At 40.7% G+C, this 27,553-nt stretch overlaps 1 protein-coding gene across 2 annotated transcripts in view; it reads left to right on the top strand.

The window, feature by feature from the left end:
* The first annotated feature begins 614 nt into the window (after positions 1 to 614).
* The window catches only part of slc39a14 (solute carrier family 39 member 14), a 30,570-nt gene continuing 3,631 nt past the window's right edge, over positions 615 to 27,553 (top strand). Inside the window, exons 1-9 of one of the 2 annotated variants that reach the window (XM_085476431.1) lie at positions 615 to 1,255; positions 12,402 to 12,580; positions 14,047 to 14,372; positions 15,912 to 16,089; positions 21,955 to 22,124; positions 23,707 to 23,829; positions 25,995 to 26,168; positions 26,397 to 26,631; positions 26,849 to 27,033. In XM_085476431.1, the coding sequence (XP_085332557.1) occupies positions 14,076 to 14,372; positions 15,912 to 16,089; positions 21,955 to 22,124; positions 23,707 to 23,829; positions 25,995 to 26,168; positions 26,397 to 26,631; positions 26,849 to 27,033 (1,362 nt within the window). In that variant the 5' untranslated portion in view covers positions 615 to 1,255; positions 12,402 to 12,580; positions 14,047 to 14,075. Of the gene's footprint in view, positions 1,256 to 12,401; positions 12,581 to 14,046; positions 14,373 to 15,911; positions 16,090 to 20,417; positions 20,588 to 21,954; positions 22,125 to 23,706; positions 23,830 to 25,994; positions 26,169 to 26,396; positions 26,632 to 26,848; positions 27,034 to 27,553 lie in introns of both variants that reach the window. The other variant, XM_085476432.1, reaches the window with a different exon arrangement.

Here is a 27,553-nt window from a genome sequence, read left to right as displayed (position 1 = left end):
ATGGATAAATAGCTTGTTGACCTACTTCTCATTTTTAAAATATTTTGCTTCCAAGGTGCCAGACTTTCATATAAGTTGGCAAAGTGGGTTTTTTTGGGTTTCTGCAGGTCTATCAAATTTCTTCTTTGCAATTTCTTCTTTCTATGCATAAAATACAACAAGCATTTTTGGGCATGTCTATCTCAAAAACCTACAATTTGTAATTTAGTTTACTCTTAAAAAAGAGAGACAAAGACAACAGAGTTTGACAGGCATGAAATAGTATTTCTGCACAAATAAAGTGACCCCCAAAGCATCTGAAATTAGGGTGTATTTCTTTTCTGAGGAAAAAAAAAGTTGGGGATGAAAGATGTGGCAGGCCTGAAAATCCTATCTACAGCAGGCAGAAAGGGAATCAGGTACGGCGGTGAATGTGTAAAGCCCTCTGTAAAACACAGTGGAAGCATGTTGATGGCTTTGCACTTCATGGCGATTGCCAAGATCTTATCAAAGACCTTATCTTATCAAAAATGACAGAAATATGGACACAGATAAATACTATGAGGGAATGTAATTTGGAGGGTGTCTGACTGGCAGAAGGTTTATTTTTCACAGACTGATCCCAAACAGACTGGCAATGCAGAAAAAGCATACTTGGATAGAAAAACACACAGAGGAGCATGGACCGGGCTAGCCAATGTTCAATAATGATGACCTCAACATTAGTGAATAGTCAACTACCTCACTTTTTGTTCAACAATAAACAACCCATAACAATCCTTTTTTGATCCTTTTAATTATAATTCAGGTAGTGTGGGATCATCTTGAGAATATATAATATGTAGAATGATGAAGTAAAATAGAATATCACAAAACATTAGTTAAACTAATGTTAGGTAAAAATAAAAAAAAGTAAAATAAATATAAATTTGAATGTAAAGTAATATAGCTCACGCATAATCAGGGTACGGGGTTTTCGTGCAGTACCACCTTTGAACGCAAGGTGGCAGACACGACCATGTGGAAAAAGCCAGTGCGGTCTGTGACGCCACAGTGAAAACGACCACATCCTCCACGCGTTCCTGCTGCCAGGGGCTAAAAAGCAAGCGTCCTGTCTGTGTGAACGCCTGAGCAGTGCCGGATGGATCGTCCGCACCACAGCTGACATGTTCACTCCCTGTATTTGACGTCGCGGTTCGTGTCGGAGCCACGGGAATTGAATTGTTGACAGGAATTGACGTCAAGCCTGATTTTCTGTCCCTAACAGTGGCACCCGGTAAGCTAACTCTCCAGGCTAATCTAAAACCAGCTAATATACCTGACTCCAGGTTATCAGACCACTAAGATAAAACGTCTGCTCAGTTTTATTGATGAACACAGGGTAGTGTGTCCGTGTTTATTCAACGTAAGCATTTAAGACCATAGCTAAATAATCAATTGTTTTTTAGTGTAGAAGCTAACATTATAAAGCTAGATAAGTAATCTTCAAGCTTTTTAACTCATTCAGTTTTGGGTTTAGTGTTCTCCACGATAATCCATAGATTTGTCTTTGGTGAGAAATAAAGGAGTGCAGACAGGTGAGACTCACCCAGGTGTCTGTAGAAATCTGCCAATAAAAAAAGAGTCCCTTTAATGTATGCATGTAATATCTGTTTTCTGGCACACATTAAATCTCATTTTGGTCACTGGAAGTCGGAACTGTTATTCAGTACTACTACTGCTTCTAATTTTTACTCAACTTATATACAGATGTATTGCATAGGATGAGTTAATTGTTAATTTATCTTTTATTGCTCACGCTGACAGTTGCTTAAACCTGTAAAGTCCACTGCCTCGTCAGTCGTTTAGGGTCGCTTGTAGTTTATAGGTCACATTATGAAATGTTATAGTTTATATTACAGTCTGCAGAAAGTTAAAAGTAATAATGATTAGGAGTATTGTGAATGAGGTTGGAGACTTTACAAGTATCTCAAAGGCCCTTTATTTTAATTGTTAACTTTACAATTCAGTTTAGTGTTTTATTTAGTTGTATTTCATTTTATTACTTTCAGTGTTATTGTTGTAAAATAACTACAGTGTGTGTGCATACAGACACTATGGTTTGGAGATATGAGCACAGAGGGGTGTACTACAAACATGGTTTAACACAGCCAGCCTTTGTTTGCATTAGCTGGTGTGACCAAACCTAAAACCACATTTGGGGATAAAAGATATCAAATTCTCTGTTAAGCTGACTTTCTGCTTCAGGCTCTGTGGGCTTTCACATATAAAGGGGCATGTCGCATATGTCATACGATTCTTGCTTTATAAGATATACATTAATAATTTTTTAAAGCAATGATGTTAAATTTGTTTGGTGCTGAACTTTGTAAAATAAAAAAGCATGGCAGCTTTTCCTTTGACAGCTCTCTCTCTGTGCGTGCACCACCTACACAAACATGTGCGTGGAGTGGAGCCAACACTAGACATGTGAAGGGAAATACTATTAATAGAGTTTGGATTGCAGGTGAGAAATGAGCAAAGATCTGATCTGAAAAGATGTGCCTGTTGTCACTGATGCATGATCTGGCTTTTTTCAGTCAGGATTAGACTGACATCTGTCCTCCTCTTGCCATCAGTGGTGCATTTTCGATATGAAATTGGGACGGGTGAGATGTTTCACTGCTCTCACAGGCCCGTTGGGTGATGTGTATGCGCTTTACTTTGTGTGCTAAAGGCCCTGGATTCATATTTTGTTTGTTCCACGCCTGTATGATAGCACATAATAATGCGCTATCATACATACTTTATATGTGCATTATCTGCAAGCACCTCAAGCTTTACAGTTCTATACAACAAGATGCTTTACTTTATGTGTGAGTCTGCCGTTTTCAAAGGCTTTTCTGACTGCTATCATGGCTTGCTGTGCGTCTCGTTGTTCTTCAAGCATTTAACTTGTCCCAGGTCATGGTTTCCTTTCACTAATGGATTTCAAAAAATTGCGTAAAAAGTGCACGCAACAACAAAAACACTATAATTCAGAAACACGGTTTGCTGATCTGTTCAGCTGTTCGTGGCACTTCCTACGTTGAAATAAACGTCATCGTGTTTTCAGAACAAACTATCACGTGTCAGCCATTATTTGCAAAACCCAAATTTTACATTTTTGCAGGAAATGTAGTTTATTTTCCCCCTCGGGGCCTTTTAAATGCCCACTGGTGCTACTGAAAGAACTATACAGTTTCTGTATAATTCCAGGAACACTTAGAACTTTGACCTGTTGAAAATGGTTTATTTTGATGCACATGCTGCATTTTGCAAATTGTGCACAATATTTATTTTTGTTTTTGCTGCAGTTTTTAAAAATGAGCTTATCTCAGAAATTATGAAGACACTTAAAATAAACTTCCTGTGGTTGGAAACTATTTTGCATAATGTTTTTGCATTTATAGATTTAAGGGATATCTTTCACATTTCTGTAACTAGAAAAACGATTTTCAGTTTCTTTTGTAGTATTTGCACTTTTTAGCAATTTATGTAGTTACTAGGGGTAAAACGATACACAAAATTCACAGTTCGGTTCAATACTTTGGTGTCACGGTTCAATATTTTTTCGATACAAAGAAAATGTTCATGCTTTTTTAATTTGTCATTTATTAAAATTATAAATATATATTTTAACTCAAACGTACAGTTTTTAAATTTAATGTTGCTGAAACAACAAAATACTAAATCTATCTGATGGAGAAATCCCTCATCTTTGGAAAAGAGAGTTTATTACAGAGAAATGGCTCTTTCCAAAATAAAAGCTATACTATAGCTTCTTCTGGGCTATATTCTCAGCAGCATATTAAACATATCAGGTCCCCATAAGGAGAATCCTGTGCTAACGGCTGTCTAAATGACTCGGGTAAAGTTTGTAGCATGCTGCTTGTTGTTTTTGTCTGCTTCCACTTGTCTTTGCACTAGGATGATGTCGGAGTAAATGTGCAGTCATATTCGTTGTGTTCCCACTAGTGCTGTCAGCGTTAATCTCGTTAAAATGACATTAACGACATAACGCGGCAAATCTCCGTTAACGAGTTACCGTGGATCACCCCGTGCGTGGGGCTGGACGGCGTCAACACGTTAACAAGCTAACTGCGCTAACGCACTAGTTCCCACCAATTGAGCATTGCGTGGCACATCCGACATACTGTTTTACTTTTGTCCATGACGCGCTTACCATCAGGGTCATACTTCACATGAAAACCAAAATAGTTCCAAACGCCAGATCTGAATGAGGGTGGGGGAGGTTAAATTTCGGGTAGCGTTCAGGCAGTTGCCATGTTGCAACGAGATTAGCTTCTGTCTTGCTAGCTTGCGCTGCGCTCAGTGGATCTGCGCTGGACAGTGCAGCCTAGGCGGAGTAGTCGAACCCAGATCCACTGAGCTCTCAACACAGACAGCATCATCAGAAGACAAGTATGGGCTCAAAATGTGGTCATAAATATTTTGTACTTGTAAATCAGTTTTATATGTGTAAAAATAATTTGTGTGCGTGTGCGCGCGTGTGCGCGCGTGTGCGCGCGTGTGCGTGCGTGTGTGTGCGTGTGTGTGTGTGTGTGTGTGTGTGTGTGTAAAAAGAAACAAACTCTTGTAGAGGACATAAAGTCAGAGGTAGAAAAGACAAGGAGCAGGTGCATCTAGTACAGGTAGAGCTGCTGCAAAAACCCACAGAGCCCAGCAGCCAGCGCAACAAATTCTGGATCCTTTGCTTTTAGTTAGCATTAGCAGCACATCCTGCATCCAATGTGAAAGGACTTTTATGCTGCGCACTGTGACTCACAGCAATGGTCCCGGGTCAGCCCTGACTTTGTGTTAAACTAATCCTAAAGTAATAATGGTATTTCTAACCACTGACATATCACAACTTTATCCTTTCAACAGCTACTGAAAGTTAGGGGACCTAGCTGCTATCGGATATTTATATAGAGATCCCCCAGCTTCAAACTGTATTACCCTTCAAGGCAAGGCAAGGCAAATTTATTTGTATAGCACAATTCAACAACAAGGTGATTCAAAGTGCTTTACAGAGACATTAGAAACAAAAACAGATAAAAAGCATGATTTAAAATTGATTAAAACAAGCAAACAAACTAACTAAACACACACATTCACATTCACACCTGTTCGCGCGGTCTGAACCCTTATCGTAAGGGGAGCTACCAGTCCTTCTGTGGACGAGCTACTTTCTATTTTAAATTCCCTGAATTTAAAATAGAATTCAGGGAAGACCCAGCTGGGTCTAGACTGGGTCTAGACCCAGCTGGGGAGCTACCCAGAGCTCTAAACCCACACCTGTTCGCGCGATCTGAACCCTGCAGGACCTGCAGTTCAAAAAAAGCGCCCCTCCGACAGCCAAACCCATCTGTTCTCTGATTGGATTGTTACATTTGTGATTGACATGACATTGACCAATCAGATGAAAGGAAGAAAAATAGGGTCAAAATTCGTACTTGTAACTTGCAGGGTTTTTTTTGGCTAAGTCCACACTCAAATCTTTTTTTACGCACACTCAAATCTTTTTTTACGCACACTCAAATCTTTTTTTACGCACACTCAAATCTTTTTTTACGCACACTCAAATCTTTTTTTACACATACTAAACTGATTTACAAGTACAAAATATTTATGACCACATTTTGAGCCCATAGTGAAAAGTTGATAAAATAAATACAATTTTTTGTATTGTTCGATACATATGCGTACTGAACTGAAAGCACTGTATCGAACGGTTCCATATCGATACGAGTATTGTTGCACCCCTAGTAGTTACTATGGACTTAATGCATACCTATTATTAAAATTTGGGATATAATGGTTGTATTGATGCATAGCAACTTGAAATACTCCAAAAAAAGGCTCTACAGCATTTGGATCAGAGCTTCAGTAAGAAATGCAGATTCTTTGAAACAACTTTATTCATGTTGGCTGCAGTCTAAAAATAATGTTACTGCGCTTTATACAGAAGAATAACAGTAACAACAACAAAAGAAAAACCCATAGTGACTTGAGCAAGATTTCGTCCGTTAGAGGTTCTGAATGATTTTTGATTACCCAGCCATAGCATGCAGCATATTTACAGTCTGGTTTAGAAATGCTTTTGGCCTCTATGAATAGTTTCCTTCTTCATAACAGCTCTGAGAAGGCTGATTATTATTATTTTTTTGGTCTTTTACTTTGTTCATCTGGATGATTCCTCAGAGCTCTGTCCACATTAATTGACACGTCCTGACCAGGCCTCACTACTCTGAGTCATTAAACTGGATCATGCATGTGCTGTTGTTACCTGTGGGAGTGTTTTTAATCTAATTTTAGGGCTTACTGTGTAATCCATGATGTCCGTGCTCAAGGTTTAGTGATGAAATTCTAGTATTTTGTTAGTTTTGGCTCTCATTAGCTGTGCCTGTGTTTCACCCATACAGTTTTGCCCCAGTGTTTGCAAATAACTTAGGTGTCCAACTCCAGGCCTCGAGGTTTTAGGTATCACCATCGCCGTAACTTTGTGCTGAACATTGGCGGGGTTAAGATCTCTGTCTAAATAAATAAATAAATAAATCTGGGTATATTCCCAGATGATTAAACATGAAATGATTTTGCTGGTAATAACTGAAAAGAGTAAAGATAATAACCTCTTTATGCAAGATAATTCATAATTTTATTGGGAGGGTTATATTGATTGGGTCTGATTATTGGGGGGGGGGGTGATAACCCCCCTAACCCACCTGTAAATTTTGCCCCTGGATATCACCCTGGGTCAACACACCTGAATCAAGTGACCAGTTCATTACCAGCCTCTGGAGAACTTCAAGACATGTTGAGGAGGTCATTTAACCATTTAAATCAGCTGTGATGGATCTAAAACCTGCAGGACACCGGCCCTTGAGGCCTGGAGTTCCCCGCCCCTGGTAGGGAGTATGATTCTCTGCATGAGGTCCTAGGTTCAAATCCTGGACCAGCTCTTTGTCTATAAGTGTGATTGTGGTAAATGATTTGATTTCTGTAAACACCCCAAGCTGTACAATATTCAGTCGTCCTCTCAGCAATTACTTTATTGACATGTTTCATACAAGATCATTTCCAAGAGCTCGTTTTCATGTGCTTGTTTTATCTGGTTTTTGTGCTGATTTCAGTTACATATAGTTAGTCAATGATCTGTAGTTTAATTAGTTTTATTTTATTTTATTTTTTAATTTTTTACCTCACTCAGTTCATTTTTATTATTATTTTTTAATCAGTGCATTATTTAACCTACTTGAAAAAGGTTTATGGTCTAAGACTGGATTTAATCCACGTCATGTTTAACTTACTCTTGATAAAAAAACTCTACCTTAACTAATTTGATGGCTGCAGTTTATCTTTAATGTTCTCTTAAAGTAAAAAGGAAACAGTAACCCACCACTTAAAATGTGTGTAACTTCCTTCAGTGCACGTGCTCTGTGGCTTTCTGTGTCTGGATTCCTGCCCTGGGTAAGAGAGATGGGGTCTGAGTCAGTCCGGGTCACGTCGAAACCCTTTAATTTTATGGTTGGTGGTCGTTTGGAGTGTAGTCAGGATGAGTGGAGCACAATAACAATGTGTTTGGTGAACCAAAACAGTGCCCACAGCTATCACTCTATCATCTAATGACAGCTTTGGTTGATGATAACTGCACGAGAACCAAGCGAAACAGTAATTAGGGGTTGATGAAGGCATGCACAGCCTCACCTGGTCTTCCCTGTGGTTGTATATAAAGTGGCCTGAGAGGACAGAGTGCAGATGTGAGAGGACGGATGAGATGTGAGGTGCAAACTGCTGGAAATTGCAAAGGATCTGTTCAAAAGCAGTCTCCATTCATAGAAAAGGTAGGATGAAATGCATGCTCTGTAGTCAGCACAAGTCTGCAGAGAAAGCCTGTTGAAACCAGATCAGAGATCTGAGAGCTTGTTTATGTTTTTAGATTTGTCACAAGTCTGATAAGTACAGTTATTGGACTAATAAGAGTGACTGATATTGAATGTAATTTTGCTATTTAGTGACACAACCCTCCTTATTTATCCAGGTTTGGGACTGGCAGTCGTTACTTTTGTTATTTAAAGACCTAAATATTGATTTTATGGAAACACACATGGCATGGCAGCATTTAATACCAAGTGTTCTTATCATCATTTTGTTGGGCAACATGAATGAAATCACTGCCTGTTAATCATTGAAATCTCTAAAAAAACTATCTCTGTACGATCTCTTCGACTTCAGAGTGCAGAGTTTTATCTTTCCCCGAAGAGCATCGGTAAGAAATACGGATTCTTAGAAGCAACTTTATTTGTTCTGGCTGCAATATAAAAATAACTTTATTGCTCTGTAAGCCTCTATATATGATCCTAAAACAGAGCACTTTGTACTTTTTTGTTGTTTTTTTGTTTTTTTTTTTACCTTATGTCAGTTTTTCAAATAGATCAAGCCTAAGTTTGAATTCATTTTTAAAATTCTTTTTTATATTTATCCTTTATTATCAGAGTTTAAACGCCTGAACATAGTTAAGCGTTTGTCATTCGCTGGTACGTCAGGTGTTAATGACGGAGCTGTGATACTGATGAATGTGTTCTCGTCCACAGACGGCATTTATGGCAGCTTTACCTGCTTCACACTGGCCAAAGTTTTATTTCTCCTTGTAAAATCTCCCTTCAGTAGACCTACTCCAGTTTGTGATCAGTAATATAACACCAACGCCATCCCTTTCATGTGAACGTGTTAATATCTAGCCTGATAAATGCTGTGTTGACTTATTACTTCTCTGTACAGATTTGTGATCTTCCCCAGCTGAAAGTAAGGATAAGAATTGTTACGAGTGACTGCAATTATGCTGTTTGATTTTATTTTTGGAAAAACACAAAGTACATCTTACTTAATCTTACAGTTTCAGGCGCCTCTTTTATTCACTGCTTTGTTTGGTTTAATTCCCCTGTGCTCTTCTTTTGTTTCGTTTTGTTACGAAATTCCACTTTTCTTCTTCTTTTTTTGTTACACCTACTTGTTTCTTGAGATCTGCCTCTTCAGACTACCCTTTTAAAACTTTCTGGTGCCAAATGACGACATCTATGCTCCTTGTACGGAGCCTCATGGTGCCGGCTTATTTAAAAAGGCGAAATGCGAGCAGAAAGTTTCTTTCTGTGCTTTTATGATGGATGGTTTAGTTTGTGGATTAGCTCACCAGTATGCATCACCCTAATTACTCACAAATTTATTAAAAGGATGCGTGGGTTTGGAGTGGTCATGGTTTGTTTGGTTAAACTAATCCATGGAAAGCAGTTATTCATGTTGTTTTTGAGGCTGGTGGTAAAGTGTCAGCCAGAAGTCCTGTGAGACCTGTAACCCACCGCTGACTTCATTTCTGCCTTGTCAGCACACGAAGTTGGTGATGACGAGGGAAACTGGTCATCGAGCGGTGTTTACACGTGGGTGCAGTAGCCGTGAGATGTGACCTCAGCCTGCGAGTTCACGGCTTTCTCTGGCTGCAGTATTCTCATGCTTGCTCGTGGATGGCTACCTGATCTGTAATGGAAACCCGATTTGTCTTGTGTGTCCTTCCTGTCAGCGCTTCAGTTTGATGGGATTCATTTTCATGCCAGTGTTAGATTAGATTTCCTCTTCATTGGTATTTCATATTATAGAGAAATATAATCATTGTATTTATACTTATTTGTATTTAAATGGTGTATTTAAATGCCAGTTACACTTATTTTGAAAATGGGAACAAATCTTCAAGAATACATACTAATAAAAAAAATGTATCACTGAAATGATAAGTGAACATTATATGTTTACTTATTTGGGGGGTTGGGTATGGATCAGGGAGAGATTATCCTGTCACGATGGGAGCCTAAAAAGACAAAGTCAGACAAACAGGTGACGTCTTGAGACATCCGAGGTCCTCTGCGTGCTGTCGGGATTGGTGACTAAGCTTTTTCCCTCCTTCACCCCTGTGCCAGCTCCCATGTAATCATCATGCTTTCCATCCATGGCCTTCACCATCATGTTGAAGAGCTCACGTCTGTGCTGCAGACTGCCAGTCTCGTCTGCCAGCCTTTATCTTATCTGTGGGCACACACACACCACTAAAACAGACATGGTGACATGGTGACCACTAAAACAGACATGGTGACATGAGCGTGACCCAACATTCGGGGCACTTGTTTTGATTGGACCGTAGCCATCTGCCAGTGAGGAATGTTTCTGCTCCTTCACTGTTTATCATAGCTCGACTTTTTGGAGCTGCACATCCTCCAGACGCTGAGATGCATGTGTGTATTTAGTGTGTGTAACCTGGAGATTATCCCAGGCAGGTTTCTAACACAGCAATTATGGTGCTCGTGTTGATATTGACATTTGATAGTTGACGATTTATGTCATCGACTGACTGCAAACATCCTTGTTGCATGTGTGTGGTGCATGCGTGTGTGTGTGAGCGTGTATTTATATCATTGTGGGGACCAAAAATTGGAAGCTTACTATACTTGTGGGGACCAGCAGCACTTACGGGGACCTAAATCAGGGTCCCTGCAAGTTTGAAGGCATTTCTGAGACTCAAAATGTGGTTTTAGTGTAAAGGCTACAGTTAGGTTATGGTTAGGTATATTAGGGTTAGGCATTCATTTTTGATGGTTAGGGTAAGCATTATGCCAATTAGATGTCCTCACAAGATGTGACTACCCGACATGTTGTGTTTGTGTTAAGGAAGATTACATGGCTGGTTCTTAAGTTTCAACATATTAATTGAATGTTAAAGCCTTTCTTCCTGTGTTTGTTGGGTGGTTCATGTGTAACGTAGCAGCAGAGCTTCTAGTCTTCTGGGTTTGGTTGGTGTCTGCCCATTTTCTTTGGTTTTAGAGGAATTAACACATACATATTGGGAAACTTTTGAGTCAGACTTGTTAGGCTGCAAAAAGAACCAGAAAACTGTAATATACTGTCCTGTAGAAAATGCGTCTTGGCTTTTCCCCTCAGTACTGGTCTCTTTAACATGTTCTCCCCTTCTTCTAGACAAACATTTGTCTCGAACATGCCCGTGAATGCGTTTCACCTTTGTGCTTTCACTCTCTAATATAGGCTGACACACCTTGACTCTCTTATAAAAAATAAATGCACAAGATGAGAGAGATATCAGTTTACTTCTGGCAGCTTTCCTTGTTTTTCACAGGGACCACTAACAGCAGTTAAACCACAAGGTGAAGCTTCAAAACAGCTGGCTGTTACTTCATCTCATTCTTAAGATTAGAGGTACTTAAGACCTTTTTATTTAACCAAGCAAATCCTGTTAATATGAGGATGTTTGGCTAAGGCAGTGGCTTCTGTCAACTACTTAATACAAACAGTCTGACTTCACTTATATGGACCAGTCATACTTATGTGACCTCCCAAAGACCAGTTTTGACCCATGAAATATGTTGCACCACTTCTATTTTGCACATCAGCGTGCTCAGTTTTAAGCCTTTCTCACAAATAGACTCTACAGATTGCACAACATAGTGTCCACCACACTCTCCCACTGCCTACTGCAGGAAAACCTCAGCTTTAAAAAGTTAGAAGGAGCAAGTATTTGTTGTATTAATTTTAGCTTGACTAATTTATTTTAGTACCATTGTTTACTCTCAGCTTCCCCGTGTGCCTGAACATTAGCAGCCAGCAGGAAAGAGGCCAAGGTTCAGAGCTCCTGCAACTTTAAGGAGGATTGTGCAACAGAGACTTGCAGGGAAGAAAGTTTGAAAAAGTGGTACCTAAAGATGCTTTTGAAGTTTTATTCTATTTCTCTCCTCCACCAACTCCAGAATAAGGCCTCATTAGGCCAAGTGGAGGGGAAAATGTGGGAGAGAGGGTGTAATTCACTGGGGAGAAGAGGAGAGTCTTCTCTTTGCCTCCTCAGATCAGAGACCTTTGGAGAGAGACGTAAAGACGGTGCCTGAACTCAAATTGGTTAGTCAACTTTCCCCAGATAAAATAAAACTTTTACTTTTTCAGGTAAGGCTGCATTTTTCCAAAACATCAGTGATGTTTGGAAGTGAGAAATTTCAAAGTGAATCATCCTGATCACTTGCTTGCACGTCGGCCTGCTTTTTCTTAATTAATCTTTTTCAGAGCTGTTTAACGCTTCAGTTTTAAGTAACTGCATAGGTGTCAACAAGAAACACTTCAGTTGCAGAAAAGAAATATTCAGGGTTCGGCTCAGTTCTTGACTTTGTGGATCGAGTGTCAGACAGGAAGAGGATGAATCGATGGATAAGAGAACACACGGTAGATTTGAGCTGGCAGCTGCCATGTCAGGTTTCTTTTTAGTCCTCATTTCTTTTTGTCTACCTCTCCCTATTTGTTTCCTCCTAACCAGCGACTTGTAACCTTCATTTTATCTGTCTCCCTCTCTTCCACAGCCCGCTGCACTCCTGAGGAGCCTGCTGCTCTCTCCAGACTCACATTTCTCCCTCCCCACATCTATCTCAGCTCCCAAGTTACCCGTGAGCATTACTCAGCAGGCTGGGAGCCTCAGGGCAGACCGACTGAAACAGCCTCTTTACTCACCGGCTATCATTACGCACCTCTGTAGGAAAAGGTGAGCGCTTCTTTACAACAAAATGAATGGCTGTGTTTATTCAGCCCAGCTTTGCTTGTAGACCTGCAGGGTGCACAGACATGAATAGAGACTCTGTTACAACAGTGGACCCTATGTGGACATGATCCTATGTGATGTCAGAGTTTTTAAAAAAGTGGAAATCATAAGGGTTTTATATAGTCGAAACACACAGTGTTGGATAAATCCCACCAACACCGATTGAGTAAAGTGTTGAAAGACCAGTAAATCCTATTTCCGGTCGACAGACGGCACATTGGTTGAGATTGTCAGTGATAATCTGTGTGCTATAATTTCCTGTAATTGGGGACTGTGTTTATTCCACTGTTTCCTGTTCTCAGCTTGTGCTTCGTGCTACAAAAGCTCTTTGTGTCACCTTGTGTGTTTGGTGTTTAATTAGAAGTTCACAGCTTTGCTTCAAGCAGCAGTTATTTTGTATATTATAGAGTGTTTTGGTACCAGTGTTTCTCCTGCTTTGGATGAAGCTCTGTTACAAGCTCCCAAAATCTTTCAGTTGTCATAATTCAGAAGAGAATCAATCTTGGGCTCAGGAAGACTTCAGTGTGGACATTAAACTTAGGGTCAGGACTTTTTCATAGTGAGCAATCCAAACCACACAGCAGCATATTATTGTTGTAGATCGAATAATACAATAAAAATTAAAGTAATGTCCACGGTGTAGACTGCGCCACTATTTTCCTCCTCTGACACACGAGCAGAAATCAGCTGATTGTGCCTAGAGTATGGATAGCCAGGCAGACTAACCATTCCAAGGAATTGGACTACTGGGTTCTCAATTCCCATCCCTACTGACGAGTCTCCCAGTACCTGTTGCCACAATGCTTCACCTTAGTAATGCTATTAGCCCGGTAATGAGCAGTGCCTGGTTCCTTCCAGACATGATGCCTGGATTCAGGCCAAAGAGTGCAATCTTTGTTTCATCAGAGTGAAGAATTGTTTCTCATGGTCCGAGAGTCCTTCAGGTGCCTTTTGACAAACTCCGGGCAGGCTGGGATGTGGCCTCCCCGATGAAGGCCCGTCTACCTCGATCGCTCAGATTGGCCGGGATTAATAAGATAAACATGAGAAACATCAACCCATATATTACTGTTAGCGTGCTTGTTTTCTATCAGAAAATTGTCAGTATGCGTCAAAATTACTACTACTACTGTGTTCTGTTACGTACTATCACAATGTTAACACACCTTATCAGGAAGTCGCATACAGAAACTATGCTGTTTAGACAGTATAGTGAATTTCCAGCAAATAGCGACGCGTGCTTGCACACAAACAGTGATGTGTCCAACAGATATTGATAGTCTGGTATTTCAGGTCCTCATCATGCAATCCAAGTAGTTTCCTAAAAAGCGAGGTAATGCCACATTCTCTTCAGTGATTTCAAAGATTTACTCAAACTTTCTTTTTTGTGGCTTCTGTCCTCCCCACAGATCGACGTCCTGCGTCCACTGAAGAAGACATGCTCATCTGCTGCCCTCATGGCCGTGCCGCTACATCCACCAGCCTCTTTCACTTTGACTTGGCGTTCCTGCTGGCTCTAGCTGTGCTGCTCTGCCAGGTGACTGGTCAGGTGGAGAGTCAGACGCAGTCACCTGCTCAGGTGCTACAGGACATTCTGTCCCGCTATGGGGACAACAGCACCATCACGGTCCCTCAGCTGCGATCTCTGTTAGCAGCCCTCAGCCAGGGCCAGAGTGAAAGCGACAGCACAGCTGAAACACCAACAACCACACCTCCCCAGTTCAACAACTCCAAGGTACAAAACCTTTTCATTCTCTCCATTTTAAATTCATATTTTATTTCTGTTGTGGAATAAATATAACAAATAGAAGTTAAAGACTAACATTCGTGCACCTTTGCAGGACTCTGAAGTAGACTCATAAATCCAGCTTTAGTCCGGTCTGGAAGAAACAGGCAGTACCGGTTCCAGATAGCTGAGCTGTTTAGCATATTTCCCATACTTAGTGTCGTGGCTCATTGACTCACTCACTTGTTGATCTGCCTTTGAATAGATTCGCTGTGAGTACTGGTGGCCAAGTATGAACCTTTCCAAAAAAAATAAATGATGGCTAGGACGTCACACGTGAGTCAGGCGTTGGTTTGTGACACTGAAACGTTTCGTTTGTCAATAACCGGCCGAGCTACAAAGAATATTCAGGGTGTTCCACAGTTTGACTTTGCAGCATACTGAGGCATCTGCTCCTTCTACCACGTCACAGATCTTAAAGCTTTTTATTATTTTCAGCACCAACTTTTCTTTCCCACCTTTGTAAAATACAGTGTAGCAAACAAATACATGTAAAAATATAAATCTAATGAACTGGTATTTATTACATGACAATAAATAACATTAAAATCTGAGCGATCACTTTATTCACCTAATTTTAATTTTTCACTCACTCTGTTTATTCTGTCTTCCTCTGTTTTTCTGATCCATCTTTTTAAGTCAGGATTAAAGCGACATCTGCCACATGCATCCCGAGTCAACGCATGCGCAACTAATCCCAAAAGCTCAGTCTTCTGATTGCATCAAACACTCTGTTCTGAACTTGTTTCTCTACTTCAGCCTTTTCATAATTACAATGAGAGCAGATGTTGTTAAAAAGCTCTGGCTCTGAGTGAAAACACCTACTTTAGGTGCTGTCGCCCTCGTGAGTGGCAGTTGTGACGTCACTTTGGGACGCACTTTCCTTGTTTCTCCACCCCTTGATGTTTATGACCTTGGTCATGCGTTGCAGCTCAGTTGAAGACACATTAGTTTCATTGATATATCAGTTCAAGAGCTCAGATTCTCCGATTATAAAGAGGGAGCTCTGACTTCTATTTCTGTTCCAGCATGAACATGAAGGTTTATTCTGAGGGGCAACACCTGTCTCTGAGCAGGTTCAGCCCGCCTCAGCGTGCCCAGTATAAATGTTACAGTGCTGTGATGACACAGTCGGTGGAGGCAACAACGAGGCCCAACGAAAAGGATTATTTTAAACTGTTACTTTGTTAACATTAACTCATCAGAGTTGAAAATTTAATCATCATTTTTATTTGGTCAGATGCTGTTTTTTTATTTATTTATTTTATTGGTGACACCAATGTTATGCAATAGTGCCTTCCTGTTAATTTCGTCTAGTCTAGACTCCAAATATGAGTCTTGACAGACTCATTTGTGTTGTGTTTTCAGTCCACATGAAGGTGAAAAGCATGCTAACCTGTCACTGCATCCTGGTTATGTCCTGGCTAATTCACCAACGGTGAGATGTTCGCTTGTGTGGGTCATTTATGGGGATGTTTCCTGTTCCAGTGCTTGCCTGCAGACACACTGGCCATTTACAGCATGAGCGAGGAGTCGCGGCTGGATGGCCGGGGTTTTCAGGAGCTGTGCCCCACCATGCTGCAGCAGCTGGATGCTGGCAGCTGCAGGGCACATAAAGGGGAGGAGCAAAGCAGCGACACCTACCCCAGGCCCTCAGACGCTGAAGGTGAGCACCAACTAAATACTAATATTTAACATATTTGTATGTTTTAATTTCCTCTGGTGGAAATTGTACATATGTGTTGATCAAAGTTTACCTTTTGCTCCTTAATGTCTTTTAAAGCCTTTTTCATTGTTTTTCATTGTTATTTAGAAGAGACACATTTGGATTCATCCAAGCAGCATCTCAGACAAAAACAGCATAAATCCAGAAAGTGTTTCTTCTCCAAATATTTTCTTTTTAACTTCCTCTGCAATCGCTGTATTTCTTTCAAGGTTTTCTGTGCCTCATTGTTCATGTCTGTTGTCAGTTCAAGTATTATCACACACCTTGCAAATCTCAGCTCGAAATTTGTGTGTTTTGTTGCCTGGTGATTTTATGGTGTCCCCGAAGGAGGTGAAAGCCAAAATAAGCACGCACAGTTAGCCAAGAGCTCAGATTGCATTTCTCAGTTTTCTGTAAAAACCAGCACATTTTTCAGAGTCCACAGTCCAGCTTCTCTCAGCGTTTTCAGTATGCAGCACAGATCTCATCCAGGTAAAGACAGTCCAGGCTGGAAAGCTTTGACGTGCACATCCTGTCAGAAATTCTAGGAAATGCTGAATTCAGTGCAGGCTGCTGTTTAAAGAGAAAAAGAAAAACCTTTGAGTCTTCATGAAGTAAAACTAAATTGGCTCTGGAGTGTGTGGCTGGTATAAAAAGCAAGCTAATCACAGACTTGGAGGTTTTGGTTAAGTCATGTGATGTTTTGTGCTCAAGGCCTCAGGATCATCGGTTCAGAAAAGTCCAAAACATTTGTTGAGCTTCAGCTAAAAGAAAAACGACAGCTTTCTTTATGCAGGCAAAAACTTTGGGCTTGAATCTTGTGCTGTAGCCGGTGTCCTTATTTATTTCATCCTTGACAGGTGAAGAAGAAATGGCCCCAGAGCTGTGGCTCCATTTCTCACTCTCCACTGACAAATTTGTTTTCCCTTATCAGGCCCTCATGGCTTCAGCTCACTTCACACTTTCCTCTTTAGGCAGCTTATTTTGGCTTGAGAGATGTTTTCCTAGCTGGAGGTTTACGGGTATCAGAGAGGAAATTTAATAACCTTTTCTTTTCTCATCATGTGAATAATCCAGCTTTACCCAAGGACTCACATTAGCACTGATATGCTGCTAATAGACATAAAATAATGATCCTTTTTTAACCAGATACTTGTTTTAATGATGTTTGATGACATTCTCTTTATTCTGCTGCTTATGTTCTTAACCGCGTGTCCAGCAGCTGTGTTTAAATGGTTTTTGACTCATCTGCACGGCTCTTGTACACCGTGAACATTTCTCAATAGATTGATGATTTTTCCAGAAGTCTTGAGCCTCTTTTGAAAGAAACACTCTAGACAGCAGTAATGGAGACAGTTTGCAAACATGGAATTTGCAGGTTACTCACCAGCCACTTTGGTGTGTACTCCATCTCAACTCGTTAGAACCAACCATCAGAGTAGGAAAGGTGATTTAGGTGACTGATAGGAAAAATATCCAAAAAAGAGAAAATATGAAGTGAGTGGCACGTCTCTGGGAAGAAATGTTTTGTTGATACCAGAAATCAGAGAGTGGCCACACAGCTTAGAGCTGAAAGTAAGTCAACAGTAACTCAAATAACCACTGGTTGCAACCAAGGTATGCAGAAAAGCATCTATAAACGCACAACATGTTGATCCTTGAAGCGGATGCACTGCAGCAGCAGAAGACAACATCAGGTGTTGTTCCTATCAGCTCAGTCCAGGAAACTGAGGCTACAGTTCACAGGTATCATCAAAACTAGTTGTTTGGGGTATATTTTCTCACTTTGTTCTCCTTAGTACCAAAAGAGCATTGGTTAAACACAACAGCCAACCCGAGTATTGTCGCTGACCTCATCCAACCCTTTTAATAAAAGATTCCAAGAGGACAGTTTTCCGGTTCACAACATCAGATCCTCTCAGACTGGTTTCTTGAACATGACCGTTCACTGTGCTCAGATGGTCTCCACAGTCACCTGACCTCCGCACCTTTGGGAGATTGACATCACTGTGTGATATTATCATGTCGTTATGAACCAAAATCTCAGAGAAATGTTTTCAGCATCCTGTGAATCTGTGGCATGAAGCGTTAAGGGCAATGCTGAAGGGAAAATGGGACCCAACCTAGCACTAGAAGATGTACCTAATAAAGTGTCGGGTGTGTGAGACCAAAAGACGCAAAACTTAGCAGGGATGCGAAGTCAGCAAATCAATTTCCCATTGGAGACAATAAAGTTACCATTGAACATAAGAACCAATATCAAGTCAGTGATGGGAATGTTGGTGTTTCTTGTTTTTCTGTACCAGAGCTACTGTAGGTCCATTAGCTACTGGAAACACTAAATAATAATGATGAAATATAAAACAGTGGTGCCAAGTAGTGGGGAAACAAACAGAGTTTTGCTATTGAGTCAGAAACCACAGAGTGTTTCACCATAGTTTCATCAGAAAGCGGAAACGATTCAAACTCATCTAAACGGCTCAAAGACATCTGGCTCTGTATTCTCTAAAATTCTGTTTGAGTTTCTGATGTCATTAAAATGTTTAGGATAAAGTTCCCATGGTTCATAGCTGAGCTGGATGCTGCTATTGGGAAACTACTGTCACAGCTTCTGATCTGCATGCAGCAGATTTTCTTTGAGGAAATACTTTTTGAAATATGACCTGATTATCCTTTCTTTTGTATCCAGTTTAGTAACATGACGGGATGCTGATTTCCATTTTTTACCATTTCTGATCTGATACAATCTCATGTTTTTCTCCCCTTTATGCATTTTTTTTTTAACATTATTAAATATCTCTTTTCCTCAGCTGTACTCATCTCCCTTCATCACCATTGTTGCTCATCTGTTTACTTGTTTTTTCCTCAGCAAGAAGTTGAGAAGTTGTCTCACAGCATCCAAAAATTTGTTTTGTAGGATATGGAAAATCTAACCAATGGCTACTTCCTTTTATTCTTTTTACAGGTGTTGCTGGATATATTTAACTGTAGCATTGTGTGTGAGCACTTCAACTACTTCATGTACTTAAATTGTTTTATTTGACTGCTTTCTAGAGTCCAGGTGGAGTAAAGCTGCAGCGTATCACAATATAATTACTAAAACTAAAGAAGGGAACAGAAAGTGGATTAAACTGCAGGATTTATGTGGTGCATGCTTCTAGCTGATTCAACTGTCTGTGCAGCCTGTTTTTCTCCTGATCAGAAAATCTGTCAACACAAGTTTGAGCATTGATTTTAACCCCATGAAAATATAAGAACAGTTTAATTGAGTACTTAAAAATCAATAAGCTGCAGCTGCATACAGTCATATGAAAAATAAAATGCATCTGCTTTTAGCTCTCTTGGTTTTACGTATCAGGTCAATGTCAATCAATAACACGCGACATATTATACTGTCATATTTTTATCTGACAAAACAAAGTCAAATCCAAAAGCAGCGAGTGGAAAATCTAAATGCACCCAGTGATTCAGTAGCTTGGAGGAGCACCTTTAAACAGCAATACCTGGAAGTAATGGTTTCATCACTCTCTCACAGGACTTTTGGCCACTTTTCTTTACAACGTTGCTTCATCTCATTGATGTTTGCACGCGTTGTTCTTTAAGATCGCTGATGGTGTTTTTTAACGCCCACCTGAACGCTCCAAACCAGCAAACTGCCAAAATGTCTGGTTGTATCGAGCTGGTTAAACTGGCTGATGAACAAGTAATCGTGTGCCTTTGAATAGCAGCACCTGGCTGCAGGAAGCAGGAAGGGGTTTTAAAAAACTGTTAAAGAAATAACGACACAGTGTAATATGTCGTGCGCTGTTGTTCATTTGAGGCTGTATTTAAATGACTGGAAGACCTTCTAAGGATCAGATTTTTTTTTTTAATTATATGTATACTTAAACCTTAAAACTGAAAGATGGTGTTTATTTCTTTCATATGACTGTTTGATACCAGATTTGAACTGACATCAAATAGGCTGATGCTATCGCATGCATTTGTTGGAATAATGAGAATTTACTTTTTCACCTCTGCAGTGATGGAAAATCTACTGCCGTTGGCATGAACGTCAAAGTAGCTGCTGATCTTGCAGACATAAGACACTCACACAACAGTTTTCTCACATCCAACACCCGGAGCCCACATGATGTTTTTGTTGTTGTTTTTAATGCTTGACCTGTATGATTGAATCTGGCTGACGTTATCTTTTATCCACAGCTTGAGCTGGATTTCTAGATGGATGACTGCACGTTATTCACAGCGCTTTGTTTTAACGTTGTACCTTCCTGTTACTCCAACTCCAGTTTGGGGTTTTTCTTTCTTAAGTGTGACAATCATCAATGTCTCCGCCCTGACCGGAGTTTTCATCGTGCCCCTGATGAAGTCGCGCTTTGGGAAATACGCACTCACCTATTTCATCGCGCTTGCCATTGGCACGCTGTTCTCCACTGCCATCCTGCAGCTGCTGCCAGAGGTTTGACATCGGGACATGCATACATGCAGACCTTTGACTTTCATGCACTCATACAAAGATTACGCTCTGCTTCGTTCATGGCATTGCCATCAAAAATCAGTCAGTGCTTTCCACCCGACCCTCTCATAATGAGCTGGTGTAATTCAGCAAATGCTTATAGTACTGTAATTAATGCTTTTCATGGCTTCATTAAAAATACCAAAAAACAGCTGATTGTGAGGGGGTTTGGTAGGAAACTTGGAAACGGTCTGACCTGCCGTCATTTACAAAATTGCAGCACTTTGGCCGAGCTCGCCATTGTCTCTCCTGTGTTCATAACTCTTTCCTGTTTCTGACTTAGTTTCCTTTCTGTGGCTTTCTCGGGCCCTGTGGAATTTGCTCTGATCTGGTGTGCTCTGGTGTGTGTGTGTGTGTGTGTGTGTGTGTACCTGTGTCTGTAGCTCTCCTGGTACTGAGATCTAAGCCACCTATGTTGTTTAACTGAGGAGAGAATTTCTGTTCTGATGCTAGAAAAGCTGTACAGACCTGAAACATGGTTTTAGTCACTGTTTGGGGGGGTCATGTGTTTCACTGTGTGTAACAGAGCCCTGGGAAATGGAGCACTGCACCCTTAAAGTGTCCTTCAAACTGAAATGTGACCCCTTGTTAGCATTGCTCCTTCTGCTACGAGTGGGCTATTTAAAGTTCGTTTGCCCCCTTTTGTCTCTGCAGTGTTTAGCCTGAGGCTATGACAGTGGTACAGACACACCTGAGTAGATCATAACAACCGTGTGTGGGCCACATCTTTGTGAGGACAGAAAATTGGCATGCCGCTGTACTCGTGGGGACAAAAACCCACAAGTTTGAAGGCAGGTTTGAGGCTCAAAATGTGGTTTTAGTGTCAGGGTTACGGTTAGGTTATGGTTCGGGTTTAGGCTGAGGGTTAGGAATTTGTTTTTGATGGTTAGGGTTGGGGTAAGCAGCTAGGGAAAGCATGTCAATTAGATGTCCTCACTAAGATATGAAAACGAGAGTGTGTGTGTGAATGCTTGAGATTGGAGTAAACTATAATGACATCTTCTTTTTATCAGTGGAAATGAGGAACTGGTGATTATCTTCAAATACAAGTAAAAGGTGGTCTCACTTCAGCTGTTTTCAGCGGATTATCGGCTCGCTGTTCCTGAAAATCCTTTCATGTCTCTTTTTTCTCAGGATGATTTCATTTAATTGTTCCTTTCCAGGGAGTTAACTGCTTGGTCTTCCCCCCTTTTTTTAAAACTCATGACGTTGGTTAACACACTGGTCATTAATCCGACAAGATTATTTCCAAACTGATTACCTCTTTCTCTCTCTCTCTTCTTCCGCCTTCTTTCTCCTCTGTTAATCAGTTTGGGGCTATGGGATCCTATGCGTGACACTGATCTCTCTGTGCTCGCTGGTCGGGGCGTGCGTCGTGCCCTTCATGAAGAAAACCTTTTACAAGCGACTGCTGCTCTACTTCATAGCCCTGGCCATTGGCACTCTCTACTCCAACGCCCTGTTTCAGCTCATCCCAGAGGTAGTGTTGGTGCTGCTGAGGCTCAGTTTGCTGCAGTGCATTTTTAGCAGGGCTGCTGTGTAGTTCCTGGAAAGAACAGTGAAAAAAAAAAATATATATATATATATATATATATATATATATATATATATATATATATATATATATATATATATATATATATATATATATATATATATATATATATATATATATAAAAATAAAAAAAAAGCATTTGGAAATACAGTTAGGTCCATGTTTGTTTTTTAACTTTAATCTCTGCCCACCCCCACAGTGTATTTCAAGTCAAACATTCAAGAAAAGACTTAAGTGCAGAGGTTCAGGTTTAATTTAAGGGGTTTAACAAATAACTGTTTAGACATTTAGGAGTGTCAGATCAACACTCTGCTGTATTCTTAAAAAGTAAGGATGGACTCACCAGCTCAGCAACAGCAAAAGGCCTGAAATACCACAGAAGACAAGAGAAGCAGATGATCACAGAATTATTTCCATGGTTTACAAAAACAACTACATAACTGCATACAAGAGACTCCTTCATCAACGTAAATACAAAAGGCTTCCAGCAAGGTGCAAACCTCTGGTTACACTCACGAGCAGGAGGGCCAGATTACACTTTGCCAGAAAATATCTGAAAGAATCCGAAGAGCTCTGGAATGAAATTCTTTGGACCGATGTAGCCGGAATGGGAAGAGAAAAGTTTGGAGAAGTGTAGCAAATTATATGTCAAGCATGGTGGAGCCATACATGCCCAACAAGCACGGGCATGTATGGCTGCCAGTGGAACTGGGTCACTAGAGTTTTTTCTCAGTTCTGTACCGTGTGCTGGGCTGTACTCTCTGCTCATATTACTAAAAGGTTTCTCCAAAAGTCTCCAAAAAATAATCTATATATTAGATATTCTTCAGTGGACGAGTCAGTCACCTGATCTCAACCCAGTAAGGCAGTTTTCAGTTTCTAGTCCTTACATTTAAAATGTTGTAGTTTTAAGCGGCTACATATAAAAATAACTGTAATTCCTAAACAGTTAATGCTTGAATTAAAGCTGAAACTCTGCATTTAAATCACATTTTGATGACTTTAAAATCCACTGTGGTGATGCGCAAGGACAAAATGATAAACTGTCATTGTTCAAATCCTTGTGCACATGTATTTATGTGCACTAGTTATTTTTTTTTCTCCTTTCACTTAATGTGAGATAAATCACAGTTTCACAGTGAGTAGGATGAGTTTTTATTGTATGTACCACTGAACAACAGAATAATCTGCTTTAAAGTTTATAGTCACCATAGACAGCACAAGCATTAAGGAAAATCAAGGTTTTTTGATTGGAAATGACATTAATAGTCTAAATTGTCTTGCAGACATCAATCAGCTGTGAGTCAGTCCTCACTTAAATTCAACTAAATTAATACGATTTTTGCAAGAAACACAAAGGACAGTGATTCAGGGCCTCAGATCCTGGATCGGGGCCCTCTGATCCTGGATCGGGGCCCTCTGATCCTGAACCACTGCCCTTCATGAAAGCATTCTTTATTGCAACACATTGCTGCACGTGTTAACATCATCTTCTTCTGCATGCTAGGCCTTTGGATTTGACCCAATGGTCGATTTCTACGTGTCCAAGTCCGCCGTGGTGTTCGGAGGCTTTTACCTCTTCTTCTTCACTGAAAAAGTTCTCAGAGTGCTCCTAAAGCAAAAAAACGGGGTGAGTGTATACCAAGAGTGATACAAATTGACTTCATTGTGTTTTATTTTATTTTATTGTTAGATAGTCGCTGTCGTTCAAACCAGTCACCAAGATTACAGAAAGTACGTGCAAATGTTGAGAAAGAGTAATTATTTTCAAATGTGGTTCACGGTGTGTTGCAAAAGCCTGAGCTGTGCTCTGTTCACTATTTTAAAACTGTTCAGACACCTGGCAAGGCTTGAAGTGTCTTCTCGTCATGTTTCTGCTGAGTGGGGAATAGTTTATCCCTGGTTACTCCTTCATGTGTTTCTCAGGCTAGCATCTAATGTTTCTGATTCGTCTTTGCTGTGATCACGCCACACAATTAAATATTTATTGTCAGCAGCAGCAGCAGGTTACACTAGTTGGACAGGGTGTTGTCGTCTCAGTAACTGAGAGAAAGAACTGGGAAAGTGATGATTCAACGCTGCAGGCAGTTTACAAACCGCGTGTTTGATCCCATCTGTTGACTGACACAGAGGTTTGCAAAGTCACTAGCTGGAGTTGAAGCCAGAGGTGCTGCTAATACAGTGTACATTATGCACTGTAGTCTTTGTTGTACATACTGTACTAAAGTGAAAAATGAGACACCTGAAAATGTTCTCGTGACTTTTAGACATAATAGGAAGGCGAGATGACCTGAACATTCTTGTTTTCCGGGACTTTGAAGAATAATTTAATCACTCAAGAGGATTTTGCTGACAGACATTCGTGTTTTTGCCTTCATCGGGGCATGAGATCGATAGAGACGTTTAAAAAAAGAAAGAAAAAGAGCCAATCATTTAACTCCACACACGTAACAGCCAATGAGGCACCACATGGCGCGTCATGGACATTTGGTCACGTGATATATTCCCAGTCATTGGTCCCGACGAAGGGGAGCGACCAATAGAAAACCTTGATGGTGAAATATGTGGTCTGTAAACGGGAGAAGTGCAACTGCTCAGGAAGATCCACTTAAAAAGACATTTTAAAAAATAAATGAAAATATTTGGAATAAATCATTTATTACCTTAGATGCGCTCATGTGTTAGAAGATGCCTGATAAAAGGTTCTCCGAAAAGGTAAATAAAATATTTGAATCGCTGTAGAAGCTCACGGAGAGGTCGTAGTTCACACCACCTGGATCTTCATCCTCTCCTCCCTGTGCACCTCGGAAGTGGGAACAACTGCGGCAGAAAAGTTTTATTCGGCAGTTTATCAGGTGAAATTCTATAAATTAACAGCTTCAGTCACTCAGATGTCGCTGCTAATTAAATATCAGTTATTAAATATGTTGAGCTGCCTGCGACCGCTTTCACCCTCTTCTTCTTTTACACATTGTTTTGTGAAAACAGTAAAATATTTGAAAGATTAACACCATAAACTCAAATACGCAAAGCTTGTTTTCTATATATGCATACCTATATAAGCTGTAGACACTGAATATTGCAGCCAGTGCTGTGGTGCAATTTGATAGGTGGTGTGTAGCATGTGTTTGTATTTCAAAGTTCTCCATTATAAAAAGATACAGCAGGGTGTCCTGTCATCGGCTCTTAGAAAATTAAATTCCTTAAACCCGAAAAGCCTCAGAGTGGATACTTTAACGGTTTCAGTGTTAAAAATAATAACTTTGCACAGATTCAGCACTCGTTTTGTAGATTTTCCTCGATTTTAAATCTAAAATTTTAAATGACAAGCCAATAAAAGAAACTGTGGGGTGTGATTGTGGGACCGTTGCTCCACCTTGTGGTTGCTCTTTTTCAGTCCAACCTAGTTAACTGCTAACAATTTTACGAGCTAAAGGAGCTCCGGATCTGGTGTCGTGTCCTTGAGTGAAACAGTGACTTTGTGCTGTGGTTTACTCGCGACTTTGTTGCACGCTTTTGAGCAGATTTCATTCCTCGTTGGCTTTGCAGACAGTTCACAGAACTCGACCTCACTGAGTCACTGAAGGAGAAAATGGTTAAAATCACGTGGTCGGCCTTTTCAGCTGTTCAGTCCCAGCAAATACGACAAAAGCAAAAAGGAACATCTTCAACTTTTAAGTCAGATCTCTTATCTGCACCTCCTCTTAACCAGATGTTGAGGTTATTTCACCTGTCAGGAAGATGCTGCTCACAATAATCAGAATGTGCTGAGATTTTTCCCCGCCTGTCTCTCAGAGCCACGGCCACAGCCACTACCCCGGTGCAGATCATTACTCAACCCCTGACAGGGATTTGGAGGAGGGGGAGAAGGAGAAGCTGCAGCAGAACGGAGAAGCCAGCAGCCTGGCTCTGGGCAAAGTGGACGCAGGGGAGGGCGAGCTCATGCTCAGCCCTGCACAGACTCCACAGGTATGGATGTAACAGCTTAAAGAGCAGCTTGTCTGCTGGACTTTTAAAAGAAGAGGAACGCAGAAAATGAAAATGGGAATTAACTTTTGTATATGTGGACAGTGTCAGTTTATGACTGGAGGTTCACACCTAAAAACAACAAAATCACTCTTGTTGAAATAATCAGATCTAAAGAAATTTAACTTACAAAGTGGGAACCACCGGTTTCTCTCCCTCCGCTCCTTCCAGGACTCTCAGAGTCCAGACAGCGGTGGCCGGTCAGGCACCAGTGGTGGCGGCTGCTATTGGCTGAAGGGGACGACCTACTCTGATATCGGCACGCTGGCCTGGATGATCACACTGAGCGACGGCCTGCACAACTTTATTGACGGCTTGGCCATCGGGGCCTCGTTCACCGCCTCTGTTTTCCAGGGCATCAGCACCTCGGTGGCGATCCTGTGCGAGGAGTTCCCCCATGAGCTGGGTGAGTCAGGGCGGACTCTGAGCGGGCGGGTGTCCCTAATGCCGAGATAATCAGGCTGCAAGCTTAACCCCAGCTACTTTCCTTTTGGCCCTTTAGTATAAGATCTCCTGAGAACATTTCTTAATGAATTTAATGGATATGTTTTGTTTGCTGTCACAAAACAAACTACTTGAAACGTCAGCTGTTCTGACTCTGTTGCATGTTTCCCTGCTACCAGGAGACTTTGTGATCCTGCTGAACGCCGGCATGAGCATACAGCAGGCTCTCTTCTTTAACTTCCTGTCGGCCTGCTGCTGCTACCTGGGCATGGGCTTTGGCATCCTGGCCGGTAACAGCTTCTCTCCCAACTGGATCTTCGCCCTGGCAGGAGGAATGTTCCTCTACATCGCTCTGGCAGACATGGTCAGTGATTTGTGAACTATGAGATTAAATCAACACAGATGGGTCTCTTGAGGTAGTGGGCTTTTGAAATATGTTCTCGTGTTGCTGTTTAGTTGGTTATGCTGAGAAATAAAAATAATAAACAAGTAAAAATCCAATCAGAAGTACAGAATTTATTTGTAGCGGTAAAAGTCTTTTTTAAATTCTCACTGTCAGACACTGTACAGGATGTCCAAGAGTCATATTTCAAAGAAAGTTTAAAAGCTGTGCATTATGTTTCTATGTAATAAACTTAAAAGGTGCCTAATGAAATAAATGATTTGTACTATACAGTCTGTACACTGATTGCTAGTCAGTTTGCTTTTGCAGTTTTTGTTACATCCTTCACGTTAGGTTGTGTTAATATATTTATATTGAAACATGTGCGATTAAGCTGACAGCTGACCTGAGGCGGAGCTCTGCTGCTCATTTTCAGATTCACATTTTTTATTCTTGGACCATAAATGAGAAAAATAATCCTGAATGATTCTTTCTCATCTTA

This window comes from Copadichromis virginalis, linkage group LG12 (genome assembly GCF_057382275.1).
Source record: "Copadichromis virginalis isolate Kocher_CV1m ecotype Utaka linkage group LG12, C_Virginalis_male_GT1.1, whole genome shotgun sequence".
Lineage (NCBI taxonomy): Eukaryota > Metazoa > Chordata > Actinopteri > Cichliformes > Cichlidae > Copadichromis > Copadichromis virginalis.
This window is presented reverse-complemented; position numbering and strand designations above follow the sequence as displayed.